We start from the raw sequence: 18,978 nt of genomic DNA on the forward strand, positions 1-18,978 counted from the left end.
CAGGAGATAGTGAAGGACAGGGATCCCCTGCCTGCTGCAGTCCATGGGGTCACAGAGTTAGATACAACTTAGCGAATGAACAACACCAGGGCCCTCCCTTGTATGTGTGTGCATCGTTTAGCCAAAATGGATTCCAGTGCAAGAGCCTCTGAGAAGTTACAAATTTGGATTTAGTGCTTTACTGCATTACAGAACATAATATGGTCTGGCTCCCCTTCCCCTGAGGGTCTTTTCTGCACACGCATAGCTTAGGAGCCTCCTAGACCTCAAAATGAGAAATATGTGGTCTCTCTCTTTTATCTAAACAGGACTCAACTCTTCCTTGCTCTTGCCATTATCTTTATCTTGAAACATCTGTCAGGACTTCCTGGTGATCCAGTGGTTGAGAATCTGTCTTCTAATGCAAGGCACACAGATTCAGTCCCTGGTTGGGGAACTAAGATCTCACATGCTGCAGGGCAACTAAGCCTGCTTGCTGCAAATAGAGAAGCCCCCGTGTGCCGCAACAAACACCCAGTGCAGCCAAAAAGGAAAGAAAAGTAATATCTGTCTACCGGGGGCAGAGTCCAGCTGCTCAGCCTAGGGTCCCTCTATCTCCTGCTTCAGGCGGACTTCTGGGTTGCTGGTGGTGACCTGTTTGCTAACCACAATGGTGGCTACAAGAATGTGTTCATTTTGTGATAATGCATTGACCTATACAGTCAAAAATTGTATTTTTTTCTGTGTATTATTCTTCAACAAAAAATGTAAATATTTTCTCTACAGAAACCATGCCCAAATTCAAACAGCGAAGAAGAAAGCTAAAAGCCAAAGCGAAAAGATTATTCAAAAGAAAAGAAGCCTCTCACTTCCAGTCTAAGCTAGTTACACCTCCTCCTCCGCCACCCTCACCAGAAAGGTAAGGCATAATGTGGAACAGAGAAAGTATTAAAAATCTGATCAGTTTGGGAGCAAGTCACCAGATGTATCAATGAAAAATATAGAACGCCACTTAATTTGAATTTCAGATAACCAATGAATGATTTTTTTTGTATTGTCCCTGTAACATTTGAAATACACTCAAAAAATTATTTTTTACTACTTATTCATTTTTTTATCTGAAATTAAATTTTAGCTGAGCATCCTGATTTTCATGTGGCAGCCATAGTTTAAGAGCTCAAATGAGGGACTACCCCAGTGGCCCAGTGGCTAGGATTCCAGGGGCCTAGATTCAATCCCTGTTCTGGGAACTAGATCCCACATGCGGCAACTGAGTTCACAGGCCGCAAATAAAGGACCTACAAATCGCACTGAAGCGGGAAGATCCTGTGTGCTGCAGCTAAGACGTGGTGCAGCCAAATAAATAAAAATTAATTTTTTTTTAAAAGAGTTCAAACGAAGTAAAACATCTCAAGGAATTGTGTTTGAGGTTTTATTGTTGTTCTGTTGCTAAGTCCTTCACTATCTTCCGGAGTCTGCCCAAACTGATGTCCACCTAGTAGGTAGGTGATGCCATCCAACCATCTCATCCTCTGTCGTCCCCTTCTCCTCCTGCCCTCAATCTTTCCCATCATCAGGGTCTTTTCTAATGAGCTGGCTCTTTGCACAGTAACTATTTTCTACTTTCCTACTCAGTTGTATAAATCTGGTAACTAAGTGATGAAAGAGGGGTATACAGCTGGAACTTAAACCTTCATTTTGGTAAAGTTCAGTCATTTATTCTCTGGGACTCAGGGCTTAAATGTGTTATTAAAAGAGACTCTGAGGTCTAAGAACTCTAGGGTGATAGTTTTCACAATAACATACTTTACACATTTTGTTTTTAAAGGTCTCTTTACAGAAAAAATTTTGAAACAGACTCAAAAAATCAGTAAGCATGATACCATCCTTGACTCCTCTCTCTCCTGAATGTTGCAAAAGTCCCCCAACTGGCCTTCCTATTCTGCCCTTGCCCCCTTCTGCAGTGTATTTCAATACAGCATTCAAAGTGAGCCTACTAAAATCATGTCATATTGGTCTTCTACATTGAAAGTTCTTTGTATAAACCACAAAGCCTTTATGGTCTGCTTCACATTATCCATTAATCCTCTTCCCTCCTTTCTACCCTAGTCATCCAGCCTCCTCGCTACTCCTCAAACACCTCAGACAGGCACCCACCCCAGGGCCTTTCCACTTGCTGTTACCCTTGCCTGGAATGTTCTTTTCCCCAAATATTTGCTTTGCTAGTTTATTCCGTTGAGGTTTGCTCTCAAAAGCCACTTTCTCAGTGAGATATTCTGTGATTACACTATTGAAATGTTCACCTACAGGCAACATTTTACATTCCCACTATCTTGCTTTATCTTTTTCTCCTTAGCATTTGTTCACTACCTGGATTCAGTTCAGTTGCTCACTCGTGTCTGACTCTTTGTGACCCTCTGAACTGCAGCATGCCAGGCCTCCCTGTCCATCACCAACTCCCAGAGCTGGCTCAAACTCATGTACACTGAGTCAGCAATGCCATCCAACTGTCTCATCCTCTGTCGTGCCCTTCTTCTCCTGCCTTCAATCTTTCCCAGCATCAGGGTCTTTTCCAATGAGTCAGTTCTTTGCATCAGGTGGCCAAAGTATAGGAGCTTCAGCTTCAGCATCAGTCCTTCCAATGAATATTCAGGACTGATTTCCTTTAGGATGCACTGGTTTGATCTTCCTGCAGTCCAAGGGACTCTCAAGTCTTCTCCAGTACCACAGTTCAGAAGCATCAATTCTTTGGTGCTCAGCTTGCTTTATACTCCAATTCTCACATCTGTACATGACTACTGGTAAAGCCATAGTTTTGACTAGATGGACCTTTGCTGGCAAAGTAATGTCTCTCCTTTTTGACATGCTGTCTAGGTTGGTCATAACTTTTCTTCCAAGGAGCAAGCGTCTTTTAATTTCACGGCTGCAGTCACCATTTGCAGTGATTTTGGAGCCCCCCAAAAATAAAATCTGCCACTGTTTCCATTGTTTCCCCATCTATTTGCATGAAGTGATGGGACCAGATGCCATGAGCTTAGTTTTCTGAGTGTTGAATTTTAAGCGAACTTTTTCACTCTCCTCTTTCACTTTCATTGAGAGGATTTTTAGTTCTTTTTTGCTTTCTGCCATAAGGGTGGTGTCATCGGTATATATGAGGTTATTTATATTTTACCCAGCAATCTTGATTCCAGCTTGTGCTTCATCCAACCTGGCATTTGTCATGATGTACTCTGCATAAGCAGGGTGACAATATACAGCCTTGTTGTACTCCTTTCCCAATTTGGAACCACTCTGTTGTTCCATGTCCAGTTCTAACTGTTGCTTCCTGATCTGCATACAGATTTCTCAGGAAGCAGGTAAGGTGGTCCGGTATTTCCATCTCTTGAAGAATTTTCCACAGTTTGTTGTGATCCACACAGTCATAGGCTTTGGCATAGTCAATAAAGCAGAAGTAGATGTTTTCCTGGAACGCTCTTGCTTTTTTGATGATCCGATGTATGTTCGCAATTTGATCTCTGATTCCTCTGTCTTTTCTAAATCCAGCTTGAATATCTGGAAGTTCATGGCTCATGTACTGTTGAAGCCTGGCTTGGAGAATTTTGAGTATTACTTTACTAGTGTGTGAGATGAGTGCAACTGTGCGATAGTTTGAGCATTCTTTGGCATTGCCTTGCTTTGGGATTGGAATGAATACTGACCTTTTCCAGTCCTGTGGCCACTGCTGAGTTTTCCAAATTTGCTGGCATATTGAGTACAGCACTTTCACAGCATCATCTTTTAGGATCTGAAATTGCTCAGCTGGAATTCCATCACCTCCACTAGCTTTGCTCGTAGTGATGCTTCCTAAGGCCCGCTTGACTTCACATTCCAGGATGTCTGGCTCTAGGTGAGTGATCACACCATCATGGTTATCTGGGTCCTGAAGATCTTTTTTGTATAGTTTTTCTCTTTATTCTTGTTTACTCTTGTAGCATCTTCAGCTTCTGTTAGGTCCATACCATTTCTGTCCTTTATCGAGCCCATCTTTGCATGAAATGTTCCCTTGGTACCTCTAATTTTCTTGAAGAGATCTCTAGTCTTTCCCATTCTATTGTTTACCTCTATTTCTTTGCACTGATCACTGAGGAAGGCTTTCTTATCTCTCCTTGCTATTCTTTGGAACTCTGCATTCACATGGATAAATCGTTCCTTTTCTCTTTTGCCTTTCATTTCTCTTCTTTTATCAGCTATTTGTAAGGACTCCTCAGACAACCATTTTGCCCTTTTGCATTTCTTTTTCTTGGGGATGGTCTTGATCACTGTCTCCTATACAATGTCACAAACCTCCTTCTATAGTTCTTCAGGCTCTCTGTCTATTGGATCTAATCCCTTGAATCTATTTCTCACTTCCACTGTATAATCATAAGGGATTTGATTTAGGTCATACCTGAATGGTCTCGTGGTTTTTCCTACTTTCTTCAATTTAAGTCTGAATTTGGCAATAAGGAGTTCATGATCTGAGCCACAGCCAGCTCCTGGTCTTGTTTTTGCTGACTGTATAGAGCTTCTCTATCTTTGGCTGCAAAGAATATAATCAACCTGATTTTGGTATTGGCCATCTGGTGATGTCCATGTGTAGAGTCTTCTCTTGTGTTGTTGGAAGAGGGTGTTTACTATGACCAATGTGTTCTCTTGGCAAAACTCTGTTAGCCTTCGCCCTGTTTCATTTTGTACTCCAAGGCCAAATTTGCCTGTTACTCCAGGTGTCTCTTCACTTTCTACTTTTGCATTCCAGTCCCCTGTAATGAAGAGGACATCTTTTGCATGTGTGTTCTAGAAGGTCTTGTAGATCTTCATAGACCCATTCAACTTCAGCTTCTTCAGCATTACTGGTTAGGGCATAGACTTGGATTACTGGGATAGTGAATGGTTTGCCTTGGAAACAGATCACTCTGTCGTTTTTAATATTGCACCCAAGTACTGCATTTCAGACTCTCTTGCTGACTATGAGGGCTACTCCATTTCTTCTAAGGGATTCTTGCCCATAGAAGTAGATATAATGGTCATCTGAGTTAAATTCACCCATTCCAGTCCATTCTATTTTCCTGATTCCCAAAATGTCGATGTTCACTCTTGCCATCTCCTGTTTGACCACTTCCAATTTACCTTGATTCATGGATCATTCATGACACATATTTATTTAGTGTGTTATTTGACTTATTATTATTTGTTTACTCAATAAATATTTGTTATACAAGTCAAACTGGGAATTCTAGAAGTAAATGAAAAATTTGGCTTTTGGTAATCTCTGGTTCCTATGCAATATTGTTCTGGGGAAAGGAATGGCAAACCACTTCAGTACTCTTGCCTTGAGAACCCCATAAACAGTATGAAAAGGCCAAAAGATAGGAAACTGAAAGATGAATTCCCCAGGTCAGTAGGTGCCCAATAGGCTGCTAGAGATCAGTGGAGAAATAACTCCAGAAAGAATGAAGAGACAGAGCCAAAGCAGAAACAACGTCCAGTTATGAATGCTCACTACCTAACAACCCACATATATTTATTTTCTTCTAAACTTCTCAGTTTGCACTCGGATATAGCAGATGAACAGTGTTCTGATAGCTTCGGGTGAACAGTGAAGGGACACAGCCATACATATACATGTACACGTTCTCGCTCACAATGCCCTCCCATCCAGGCTGCCACGTAACGTCAAGTAGCTTACATATATTTTCCTTTTAGTCCTCTTTGTAAAGCCTATGAAGGCAGGATTTTCATCTATTTTGTTCATTACTGAATCTCTGACACATATTTATTTAGTGTGTGATTTGGTTTATTATTATTTATTTACTCAACAAATATTTGTTATACAAGTCAAACTGGGAATTCTAGAAGTAAATGAAAAATTTGGCTTTTGGTAATCTCTGCCTCTCAGTCATACTATAAAACTAGCTTGCTATTTAATTCAGTTCAGTTCAGTGCAGTCATTCAGTCGTGTCCAACTCTTTGCAACACCATGGACTGCTGCACACCAGGCTTCCCTGTCCATCACCAACTCCCGGAGCTTGCTCAAACTCATGTACATCAAGTCGGTGATGCCATTCAACCATCTCAGCCTCTTTCATTCCCTTCTCCTCCTGCCTTCAATCTTTCCCATCATCAGAGTCTTTTCCAATGAGTTGGTTCTTTGCATCAAGTGGCCAAAGTATTGGAGTTTCAGCTTCAGCATCAGTCCTTCCAATGAATATTCAGGACTGGTTTCCTTTAGGACGGACTGATTCGATCTCCCTGCAGTCCAAGAGACTCTCAAGAGTCTTTTTCAATACCGCAGTTCAAAAGCATCAACTCTTAGGTGCTAAACTAAGAATTATTTAATTAGAGCCTTTTAATTCCAACTCAGGAGTTTTTGCTTTGTTTGATTTTGTCTTTCCTGCAGAGCGGTTATTCCTTCAACAGATATACCCATTAGTAGAAGCTGGCTAAGACTCTCCTGGAACTTCAGATTTCCCAGTTTTAAAAATCCAATAAAGCTTTGGACAAATAGAGTATGGTCTATATACAGCTGGTGCTGGAGCTGCATGACCCAGGTATGGATTTGACATACATTTTTTCAGCATTATGGTTTTTCTACACACTTAGTATGTGTGTTCATGTGTGTGTGCTCAGCTAAGTAGACACTCGAGCTTAGCTCACATAATATGAAGTCAGGTGTTTATGTCTGTCTTCACGTTTTTTAATAAAATTTTCATATTGAAATATGGTTGATTTACAATGTTGTGTTAGCTTTAGGTGTACAGCAAAGTGATTCAGTTACACACACACATACATATTCTTTTCCACATTATTTTCCATTATAGATTATTAAAAGACAATGAATATAGTTTCCTGTGCTATACAGCAGGTCCTTGTTGTTGCCTTCACTTCTATAAAACATACATTGTAGCATTTTCTTTATCATATTGTCCTTAGCATATTGCTCAATGGAGTCAGACTTCTTTATTTGTGAATTTCAGAGTTTCCAAGTTTTAAAAAACACCATCTTTCCATCCCGTCTCTGCCACCAAGAACTTCGTAGTCTAAAACAACGGTTTTGCATTTTGGAAAATGAAGTATGCAAGCTCCAGGAAGCACTGAAGGTTAGTATTATCAAATGAAAAACAAAGCCAGATTTAGGTAAGGGGGCAAGAGCTAGTCCTGCATTGGAACCCCAGTGTGCTTTCATTAGAAGGGGGAGTGGCTACAGGCTCGTGCTAGTTCTGGGCATCTTTGCTGTCAGATTCCTTCCTTAAACTGCAGAGGCTCTGCTCTGCATCGCAGGGGGGCTGACCCCTGCAGGCGCCATTGCCTAAGCTCCATGTCACCTGGCTCCCGGTGTGCACTCATGGGAAACACTGATGAGAGGCTAGAAGGAGCGAGAAAAGTGAAAGTGTTAGTTGCTCAGTCATATCCAACTCTTTGTAGCCCCTGGACTATAGCCCACCAGGCTCCCCTGTCCATGGGATTTTCCAGGCAAGATTATTGGAGTGGGATGGGTCACCATGTCTTCCTCCAGGGGATCTTCCCAACCCAGAGATCGAACTCACGTCTCTTATATCTCCTGCATTGGCAGACAGGTTCTTTACCACTAGCACCACATATACATATACGTGTATGTGTGTGTGTGTTAGTCCCCTCAGTTCAGTTCAGTTCAGTTGCTCAGTCATGTCTGACTCTTTGTGACCCCACGAATTGCAGCACGCCAGGCCTCCCTGTCCATCACCATCTCCTGGAGTTCACTCAGACTCACGTCCATCGAGTCGGTGATGCCATCCAGCCATCCCATCCTCTGTCATCCCCTTTTCCTCCTGCCCCCAATCCCTCCCAGTATCAGAGTCTTTGTCCAGTTCTTGGTGACCCTATGGGCTGTAGCCCACCAGGCTCCTCTCTCCATGAAATTCTCCCAGACAAGAATTCTGGAGTGGGTAACCATTTCTTCTCCAGGGGACCTTCCCGACCCAAGGAAGACAGGCGAAGCTGGGGTGTTTTTTCCCTTTGTTCTCTGTGTTGGGCTGTTTCTCCAGCAATGGCTGTCATTGCTGCCTCAGCCCCACCCCCACTAGGTCAATCCGCCATGTTTCTTGACTCTCTGGGTTAGCCTAGCTCCAGAGATCTGGTTACACTGCCCTTTCCTTTGACCCTCCAGTCTCAGGGTGTTTATGGCTTTTGCTGTTGCTAATGACTGCACTGCCTCTGTCCCTTGGGTGCCGCTCAGCTCTTCCATATATAATATAGAAGCTCTTCCCCATATTACATGTTCCCTCTCCAAAGAAGGTTGTTTTTTTTTAAATTTTTGACTGCACCCTGAGGCATGTGGGATCTTCGTTCCCTGACCAGGAATAGAACTCATGCCCCCTCCATTGGAAGGCAAGGGTCTTGAACACTGGGCTGCCAGGGATGTTCCTGTCCCCTCTTTTAAATACTCAGTGGGGTTTCTAACTTCTTGACTGAGATAGGCAGGAAAAAAACTATAGATATCCACTCTCTCCAAACTCCCCTAAGCAAGACCCCTATTCTCAGTGTCTAAAATGTAAAGAATAAACACTGTGCTCATTGTTTTGGAGAGACACTTCTGGGACTACACCCCTACTCCCAGAATTTGTACCTTAAGGTGATCTAGCCTAAAGAGAAAAGGCAAATCATCCCACAACCTGGACCTTAGTTTCTGCATCAATAAAAATGGGCGAGATACCATCTGTAGTGGGCTGAGTGATGGCCCTCCAAAAAGTTGGTCCAAGTCTTAATCCCTGGAAGCCTGTAGATATTATCTTATCTACCAGGGTCTTTGTAGATAGATAATCAAGTGAAGGGTTTTGAGATGAGGAAATCATGCTTCGTTATCTGGTTGGACCCTCAATCCAATGACATGTCCTTATAATAGACACACAGAGCAGAACACATAGAGGGAAGAGAAGCAATGGGACCACCGAGGGACAGACTCAGGTCATAGGGCCTCAAACCAAGACACACCAATAGATTCCGGAAGCTGGAAGAGACAAGAAACAGATCCTTCTCCAGAGCCTTGAGAGGGAATGCACGCCTTGATTTCAGGCTTCCAACCTCCAGGAGTGGGAGAGAATGACTTTTCTTTGTTGTAAACTACCAACTTTGTAATACTTTGTTATAGCAGCCCCTAGGAACTATTATGCCCTCTTACTTCCGGGGAGCGGTGGTTGCATTCATTTGCTAGGGCTGCCGTGACAAAGTAGCACAGACTGAGTGGCTTATTCAACAAAATTTATTTTCTCACAATTGTGGAGGCTAGAAGTCTAGGGTCGAGGTGCTGGTAGGGTTGGCTTCTTCTAATGCCTCTCTCCTCTGCTTGTCTTCTGTGTCTTTAGCTGGTCTTTTCTCTGTGCCCATGCATCCCTGGCGTCTCTCTTATATGTTCAAGTTTTGTCTTTATGTAAGGACACAAGTCACATTGGATTAGATCCCACCCTGATGGCCCCCTTATTATTATTGTTTAATATCTATTTATTTCGCTGAGCTAGGTCTTAGTTGCGGCATATGGGATCTAGTTCCCTGACCAGGGATTGAACCCAGGCCCCCTGCATTGAGAGTGCGGAGCCTTAGCCACTGGTCCACCAGGGAAGTCCCCCTAATGGCTCTTTTTAATTTAATCACTTCTTTGAAGGCCCTGTCTTCAAATACAGTCACATACTGAGGTACTAGGGGTTCAGGTTGGGGGAAGACAATGCAGCCCATTAGAGTCAGGTTGCAACCTTTGACTCTTTTTTTATTCAGTTCCTTGAACAGACTATATTCTTGGCTGCATTAAGTATTTTTCCCTCTGCCAGGAACTCCCTTCCCTCAATCTTTATATCCTTTCCTCACCTGAGAAGCCTAAATTCATCCTTGAGATCATGGCTAAATAATACTCTCTAGACTTCTAGCTATTCACGCTCACAGCACACTTCGTGGCTCTTATTTTTCTCTTTTGAAATAATCGTGTATTTATTTATGACTGTACTGGATCTTCATTGCTGCGAGGACTTTTTCTCTACTTGCAGTGAGCAGGGGCTACTCTCTAGGTGTGGTGCATACGGGTCTCATTGCCATAGCTTCTCTCCTTGCAAGCACAAGCTCTAGGGTTCACAGGCTCAGTAGTTGCGTCTCCCAGACTCTAGAGCATGGGCTCAATAGTTGTGGCACAGAAGCTTAGTTGCTCCGGGGTATGTGGCATCTTCCCGGATCAAGGATCAAACCTGTGTCTCCTGCATCGGCAGGCAGATTCTTTACCACTGAGCCACCAGGGAAGCCTTGGCTCTTGTTAGAGTATTACTTGGCTTGTTTCGAATGTGTTTTGTATTATGTTTGAGGTCTCTGTTTCTCGGCGGACTGTCAGCTGGATGGGGAGACAGACAGGACTCACGTTGTAGCCACAGTGCCTGGCATATAGCACACACAGAACAAATAGATGAATGAGTGAATGAGCTTGTGACAAATGAGGGAATATTGTAGCGCACGTGGTGTACGGAGAAGACATTCAACACGTGGCAGCTCTGATTTGGATGACTGCTCAAATAAATAAAGAAGCAAATAAATCTGCTCTTTAGGTGCCAAATGCAATCTCTTCCAGGCCATCTCAGAAAACTCCTCCTGTCCCAGCTGTGGTCAAGCGTGTCACACGGGTCCTGAGCGTCCAGAAGTGCCCACCGGTGCTCCAGCCAGCCCTGCAGACTCTGCAGCTCTCTGTCCTCCCTCCCCAGCGCAGCCAGCCAGTCGCCCTCCACCCCCTCCGCCCCCTCCGCCCCCTCCTCCCCCTCCTCCTCCTCTGCCTCCACCCGCACCACCGACAGCACCATTGCTGCTCAGAAAATCTGCTCTCACGAAAGCACTTCAGGTAAAAAAAAAAACAGTCTAGTAAAGGTGTGTTTTGGTCAGTGGGTAAGGAAGGAGTCAAGCCAGGTATCTTTTTTAAGGCTGGGCAAAGGGCTCTGACAGAACAAAAGGACTACCTTTTATTCTAATTCCATCTCCTGCTTATGGCAATTATTGTTTTTAAAGACATGGTCCCCTGGGAAATCGCAGAAGTTGGAATTAGAAATGAAAGTGCTTTTTTATTTTTTGGAGGATAAATGAATGAAACCCAGCAGGGTGGGAGATTCCTGTTGGCTTCTTGGTATACCTTTTTTACCAAGAGGAAAATCTCTCTGGGAAACCAAATTAAAAACAGACTCCTTAGTGAGTAAAGTCAGAACAACAGTAGGTGCAGAAAAGTGCTGTCTGATTCCACTTGTAGGAGGTACCTGCTGCTGCTAAGTCGCTTCAGTCATGTCCGACTGTGCAACCCCATGGACTGCAGCCCACAAGGCTCCTCCGTCCATGGGATTTGCCAGGCAAGAATACTGGAGTGGGTCGCCATTACCTAGAATAGTCAAATTCATAGGGTCAGAAAGCACAAAGGGTGAGGTGGGGAGGGGGAATGGGGACTTACCTTTTTCTTTTGGGGAGGAGAAATAGGGATTTAGTGCTTAATGGAGACAGAGTTTCAGTTTAGGAAGGTGAAAAATTCGGGAGATAGATGATGGTCAGTGTTTCACAATATGAATATACTTAGTGCCACTGAACTGTACAGTTAAATATGTCTAAGATAGTATGTTTTATATTATTTAGTATGTGACTTTTATCACAATAAAAAAAATTTAAAAAAATAGAAAAAGAACTAGTAGATCCTAAAGTGTAATGCCATTGGACTGGAGAACCAGTCTCCGTTAGAGCTACTTCAGTTCAGTTCAGTTCAGTTCAGTCGCTCAGTCGTGTCCAACTCTTTGGGACCCCATGAATCGCAACACGCCAGGCCTCCCTGTCCATCACCAACTCCCGGAGTTCATTCAGACTCACGTCCGTCGAGTCCGTGATGCCATCCAGCCATCTCATCCTCTGTCGTCCCCTTCTTCTCCTGCCCCCAGTCCCTCCCAGCATCAGAGTCTTTTCCAATGAGTCAACTCTTCGCGTGAGGTGGCCAAAGTACTGGAGTTTCAGCTTTAGCATCATTCCTTCCAAAGCAATCCGAGGGCTGATCTCCTTCAGAACGGACTGGTTGGATCTCCTTGCAGTCCAAGGGACTCTCAAGAGTCTTCTCCAACACCACAGTTCAAAAGCATCAATTCTTCAGCACTCAGCTTTCTTCACAGTCCAACTCTCATATCCATACATGACCACAGGAAAAACCATAGCCTTGACTAGACGGACCTTAGTCGGCAAAGTAATGTCTCTGCTTTTCAATATGCTATCTAGAGCTACTTACCTGCCCACTAACACAGCCCTATCTAAAATGCTGATTACTTTTTACTGCAGATACATTTGGTTTAAAATGACTGAATTAAATGCAGAGTCAGCTGTTATAGTTGCCCTAATATATACCTCTTCAAGTATATGTGCTTGCTTTCTGGCAAGTGTGTCATTTTCTTAGGTAATTTAGGCAAAACTTCACATTGATTAGAGGAACTCTTTCTACTTCCATCTTATTACAACAATTCCTAAGGAAGATGCGTAGCTGTAGAAAACTAGCCCAGCTCTTACTTAGTTTCAAAGCCTTACATTTTCATTAATATTTTTCAATAGCTTTAGCATCCATGGATACTGAAAACAGAATTAGTTCTTGGTGGCATGGAAAGAATTTGATTGGCTCCTCGGGGAAATAAGAGTTAACTTTTAACTCTGAGGTTTTAAAAACTAGATTTGGATTTGCATTTGACTAGATGTCCTGGTTTCAGTTTGAATTCTAATTTTTCCTTGTATCTTAAGGCTGGACCATTAAAAAAAAATGGACCCATGCAGATAACAGTTAAAGATCTACTGACTGTGAAATTAAAGAAGACACAGAGTTTTGATGAAAGGAGGAAGGTAAGAAATCATTGACCACACATGTGGTCTTTCATTTTTTAACCTGATTGTCTCTCAATAGAAAATAAGCATAAGTCTTAGATATAAAAGCTGTTCTGAGGAAAGTATTTGATATTTTATTTGAGTAATTTTTGATCTCCTCAACAAAATATATAAATCCCCCAATTATTTAATTCAGCAGTTTTATCCACCAACCATTAGCTTGAAAAGGTAGAGATATACTTTGAAGCTTTGGAATGAAAATTGAATAGATATATTTTACACATACTCAGCACTCGAAGATTTGTTGTTTTGGTATGTTTACATTTTGAATGATACTTTTAAATCAGTTTTTAATAATGTCTCGTTTTGTGATTAAAGCTTGTACCATCACCAAAGGCACAGAACCCACTGGTTACTGTCTCTGACCTGCAACGCGTTACCCTGAAACCGAAGTCCAAAGTGTTATCAACTCGAGTTACAAATGTCTTAATGTAAGAAACTCCACAGCATTACACTCTACTGCTACTTTAAAATAGTAATATTTTGCTTATTTCTAACTCTAAAAGTTATATATGATCATATAGGAAAATTGAAATATACAGTCATGTTTAAGGAAAACAAAAATCATCAAATAATCATATCATTGGAGACAGCCACTCTTAACATACTGTTGTTTATCATTCTAGTCTTTTTCTAGGCATATACACTATTATTTCCAGTTCATGGTACTGTTTATTGCAAAATATAAAATATCATCAGGAATTTTCAAATCAGCACAGTTTTAGAAATAATACAAAAACTAGAATGTCTTGGAATCAATAAAATATGTATATGTAATATACATATTACAGGTATATGTGTATGAAATATGTATATTAAATACATATTGCATGAAATATGTATATACATACATACACATGTCTGTACCCATGTGTAATTTATATTATGTTGAGTTGGCCAAAAAATTTGTTTGGTTTTTCTGTGCAGTGTTACAGAAAAATGTGGATGAACTCTTTCGCCAACCCAGTATATACAAGTAGAGCTTTTCCCATTACTGTGTCATAAACTTTCCCCATCTCATTAAAAATTAGCTTAAAGAATCATCTTGACTTCTTCAATAGATGCAGTTTTTTAATATGTGAACTTCATAGATAAAATAGTATTTTGAGACATTTAGGTTGTTTGTGATTTTTTTATTTCTGTAACTCTTCAGTAATCATCCTTGTCCATCATCTGTGTGCATAACTGAGTTTTGCCCTAAGATGGATTCTTACAAGTGTAAGTACAACATCAAAAAAAGTAATTTATTTAAAAAAAATAATAAAATGAAAGTATTAGTTATTCAAGTATTAGATTCTGATTATTATTAGAATCATTATATCACTTTATGCTCCTATCAGCATCTACTGCTATTTTTTAATGTAACAAACTACTTTCTAGGATGTTGCCCATTTTGAAATGGTTGCTTTACTTGGAGAAAAATTATACAATCTGGTGAGCTCTAACTTTTGCATTTTTATTTTATCAGTACTCCTGGTAAAAGTCAGTTAGATCTACGGAAACTACTTAGAAAAGTCGATGTGGAGAGGTAATCCATTCTCCTATCTTTATGCTCTCTAAATTCATTTGAAAAGTTGGCGTAAAACACAGCTCACAATATTTTCATTACCTTTGCAGGAGCCCAGGTGGAACCCCACTTACTAATAAAGAAAATGTGGAAACAGGAACTGGACTAACCCCGGTGATGACCCGGGCCTTGAAGAGAAAATTTCAGGTAAGCTTTTATGAAAAGCATTTGCTTCCTTTTCTTCAAACTCTTTAATTTAGAATCATAATCTAAAGCATCTTTCTTAATAATAGTAGTAATTTTTAAACAGTTCCTTAAACTAGTCCATCCTAAAGGCAATCAGTGCTGAATATTCATTGGAAGGACTGATGCTGAATCTGAAACTCCAATACTTTGGCCACCTGATGCGAAGAACTGACTTATTTGAAAAGACTCTGATGCTGGGAAAGATTGAAGACGGGAGAAAGGGACGACAGGATGAGATGGTTGGATGGCATCACCGACTCGATGGACATGAGTTTGAGTAAACTCCAGGAGTTGATGACAGACAGGGAGGCCTGGCATTGCTGTAATCCATGGGGTCGCAAAGAGTCAGACACGACTGAGGGACTGAACTGAACTGAACTGATGCTTTATAAAGAACTTCATGTTTGTGGTTCCTGAAATGCTATGAAATAGCTAAGATTATCATCTCTACTTTAGCAATGAATGTCTGGTTTTATTAATTTCATTCATAACTATTTATTAAGCAGTCCCTATATGCCAGACACTGTGCCGGAATACCAGGGAGACAGTGGTAAGCAAAAACAGACACAAATCTACTGTCTTGGAGCTTTCAGTCTAATGGGAAAAGTAGACAGTAATCAATAATCACAATTTGTGTGATTTTGCACTGAAGTAAATTCTGTGAAGGAAAGTAACAAGGTTCAGTGAGAATCCTTGGAGAAAGTTGACCCAACCTGGATGATCTAGGAAAGATTCCCTTAGGAAGTGATGAGGTGAGACTTGAAGGATGAATAGGCATTAACTGGAGAGGGTGTCTGTATCGTGAGCCCACCATGAATGTCACAGAGGAGAGTCCCAGGCGAAAAGAATAAGATCCGCAAAGGTCTCATGATGGGAGGGATCAGGGTCTATCTGAGGAATTGGAAAGTGGCCAGTGAGGCTGTAACAGAGAGACGGGGATGAAGATGGAGATAGGAGTCAGCTATGCAGAGCTGATAGGAAAAGGTCTTGGCAGCTTTCTTTGTTACCTGCCTGTATGACTCACACACCAAAATCCAGTGCATCAATTGGCTCTTGTGTGATTTCTTCCAAACTCTATTTGTCTCATCTGCAGCCCCTTCCTGCTAGAGTGCTGGGGCTCAGGGCTGCTGGCCTCTTGGCTGTGAAGATTGTATTTCCATCTCCCTCTGGCCCAGGAGACTCACCACAAATTCCTCTGCAGACACTCTTCCCACCCCAGCACTGTCCTCCCTTCGTTCATTCCCTTGTTGAGAATTTTTTGCCTTTTGTGAAAGAAATAAAAGCAAAAATAAGCAAATGGGACCTAATCAAACTTAAAAGCTTTCAGACAGCAAAGGAAGCCATAAAGAAAACAAAAACAACCTACTGAATGGGAGGGAATATGTGTGAATAATGTGACTGACAAGGACTTAATATCCAAAACATACCAGTAGTTCATACAACTCAATAGCAAATAAATAAACACTCAATAAAAAAGTTGGCAAAAGACCTAAACAAACATTTCTCCAAAGAAGATACACAGATGGCTTGCAGGCACATGAATAGATTCACATCACTACCTATTGAGAAATGCAAATTAAAACCCTAATAAAGTATCACCTCAGGCTGGTCAGAATGGCCATCATCTAAAAATCTACAAATAATAAATGCTGGAGAGGGTGTAGAGAAAAGGAAACCCTCATACACTGTTGGTGGGAATATGAATTGGTGTAGCCACTATAGAAAACAGGTTCCTCAAAAAACTAAAAATAGAATTACTATATGATCCAGCATATATCCAGAAAGGATGAAAACTGTATAAAAAAGATTCATACACCAGTGTTCATAGCAATACTATTTACAATAGCCAAAGCATGGAAGTGACCTAAATTTCCATCAACAGATGAATGGATAAAGATGTCACATATATATGTATATGTATATGTATACACACATGAATATATATGAATTCATATGAATATATATGAATATATGAAATGGAATGTTATTCAGCCATAAGAAATAATGAAATAATGCCATTTGCAACAACATAAATGGACCTAGAGATTATCATACTAAATGAAGTTAGGCAGAGAAAGATCACTATTATATATCACATATATGGAATCTAAAAAAATGATACAAATAAGCTTATTTAGAAAACTGAAGCAGACTTAACAGACATAGAAAACAAACTTACGGTTACCAAAGTAGAGGGGTGAGGGATAAATAAGGAGGTTGGAATTAACAGATATACACTACTAGATATACACTATTTAGTAGACAGATATACACTATTTTATAATATAAATAACCAAGGACCTACTGTATAGCGCAGGGAACGATATTCAGTATCTTATAGGAACCTCTAATGAAAAGAATCTGAAGTTTTATACCTGAAACTAACACACATTGTAAATCAATTTTTGTTTTCAAAAAAAGGAATCAGTTCCTTTTGCAGGATAGCTTGGTTTCCCTCTTGCCAATCAACTTGTCCTGCTGGGCACTGTGTGGCCTTCTTTGCAGATGAGGCCTGATGCCCCTTTCCTTCTTTGGAGCCTTCACTAGGAGTCCACTCCCAGATCACATTCCTTGGTGATACCGTAAATTGTGAAGAGCAGAGGCAGAAGGCAGAGGCCTTATTTAACGACTAAGCCCTTTCCTTTTTTTTCTTATTTTGGCTGTGCTGCTTCCCTGACCAGGGATTGCACTCAAGCCTTGGAAGTGGAAGCACCAAATCCTAACCATAAGGAACTCCGTCCTTCCCTTCTTTGTTCAGCTCTAGGTCTTTTTTGTCCCTATCCCACCCTATAACTACTATAGTGGATTGGTTAATGTGGAAGCATGTAAAAATGCAATGAGCAACAAACCCATGTCCTGAGCAACGGCATCAAAAATCACAGATGAAGGTCTTTCCTGGTGGTGCAGTGGATAGGAATCCACCTGCCAATGCAGGGAACAACTCAGGTTCAGTCCCTGGTCCAAGAAGATTCCACATGCCGAGGAATCGCTGAAGGGTGCACCACAGCTACTGAGCCCAAGGTCTAGAGCTAGTGCTGCACGAGAAGAGAAGCCGCCGCAGTGGGAGGCCCGCACACGCAATGAAGAGTAGCCCCCGCCAGCCACACCTCAAGAACACCTGCGCAAAGCAACGCAGACTCAGCTCAGCCAAAAAGAAATAGTTTAAAAATATCACAGATGAGACCTTTGCCATATGTTGTGCTCTCCAAAATCCACTTAGTAGAGGATGGTGGTGGTGGTTCAGTTGCTAAGCTGTGTCTGACTCTTTGCAACCCCTTGAACTGCAGCACACCAGTCTTCTCTGCCCTTCACCGTCTCCTGGAATTTGCTCAAACTCACGTCCCTTGAGTCAGCGATGCCCTCTGTTGCCCCCTTCTGCCCTCAGTCTTTCCTAGCATCAGGGTCTTTTTCATTGAGTTGGCTGTTTGCATCAGGTGGCCAAAGATACAAGGTATTTAGTAAAAACTTGTTTTAGACATGGAATAACTTTCCCCACTCCTATTAGGTTTTGCGTTTGACTGTGGGTAAGAGAAATCTGACTATAGTGGCTTAAGCAAATGGAGGCTTATTTTTCTTCTCTGCATATTGTCTTGGGAAATAGGCATTGGATACAGGGTATAGCAGATTCCCCATGTTGTCACCTCTCTTCCAACCTTCATACCTGGCTTTTATCCCTACCGTGCAGAACGTCTACACTTCCTAAAGCCTCTTGTCTAAATTGTAAGCAAGATAAGAAGGGGAAAGATCAAAAAGATATCCTAGCTAAACTGCCCTTCATCTCTTAAAACAGGTGATATCCAGGAACTTTGATTATATCAGGGAAGTTGGAAAAAGTGAGTTTTAGAATCTGGCCGCATTGCTGCCTTGCATAAAATCTGGGTTCTGATAGTGAGGAAGGAGAGCTATGGTGGCCACAAGAACATAATTCATGTTATAATTGGGACTTCTTGTTTTTTTCATAGCTGGCTCACCCTAGAAGCCCAACTCAAACTCTGCCGGTTTCTACAAGCAGCTTTGATGAACAAAACTGATGCCACCTCTGCCTGACTCCCAGCAATGATCCATTAAATGTACAGATAAAATGACCCCAATCCTTTTGAAGTATAATATGTATAAATAACTATATTAATATATAATTCATTTGAAGAATTAAAATATGTATGGAGCCCATGCATACTGTAATGAAAAGTGGGTATTAGAATACTTTCTAGTTTACAAGATTGTTCACAGGACAGATGGAAAAATGTAATCCCCAAAGTAATGTTTATCCTGGAATTACTCAATTTAAGTTAGGAAGGTTATTCCAATTTAACTAGATAACTCTAATTTGTGGTCTA

At 41.3% G+C, this 18,978-nt stretch overlaps 1 protein-coding gene across 1 annotated transcript; it reads left to right on the top strand.

The window, feature by feature from the left end:
• Nucleotides 1–770: 770 nt before the first annotated feature.
• On the top strand, nucleotides 771–18,672 carry PRR11 (proline rich 11). Its single transcript, XM_052658765.1, has 9 exons — nucleotides 771–898; nucleotides 6,395–6,545; nucleotides 6,972–7,094; nucleotides 10,577–10,840; nucleotides 12,748–12,846; nucleotides 13,207–13,319; nucleotides 14,357–14,416; nucleotides 14,506–14,602; nucleotides 18,604–18,672. The coding sequence occupies exons 1-9, from the start codon at nucleotides 771–773 to the stop codon at nucleotides 18,670–18,672; spliced, it is 1,104 nt and encodes a 367-aa protein (XP_052514725.1).
• The last annotated feature ends 306 nt before the right edge of the window (nucleotides 18,673–18,978 follow it).

Source organism: Budorcas taxicolor, chromosome 19 (assembly GCF_023091745.1).
Source record: "Budorcas taxicolor isolate Tak-1 chromosome 19, Takin1.1, whole genome shotgun sequence".
Taxonomy (NCBI): Eukaryota; Metazoa; Chordata; class Mammalia; order Artiodactyla; family Bovidae; genus Budorcas; species Budorcas taxicolor.

Coding starts and splice junctions, on each gene's coding strand:
- PRR11 (XM_052658765.1), top strand. CDS start 771: ATGCCCAAATTCAAACAGCGAAGAAGAAAGCTAAAAGCCAAAGCGAAA. Junction 7,095..10,576: donor AGCTCCAGGAAGCACTGAAG/GTTAGTATTATC, acceptor AATCTCTTCCAG/GCCATCTCAGAAAACTCCTC. Junction 14,603..18,603: donor CCTTGAAGAGAAAATTTCAG/GTAAGCTTTTAT, acceptor TTTTTTTCATAG/CTGGCTCACCCTAGAAGCCC.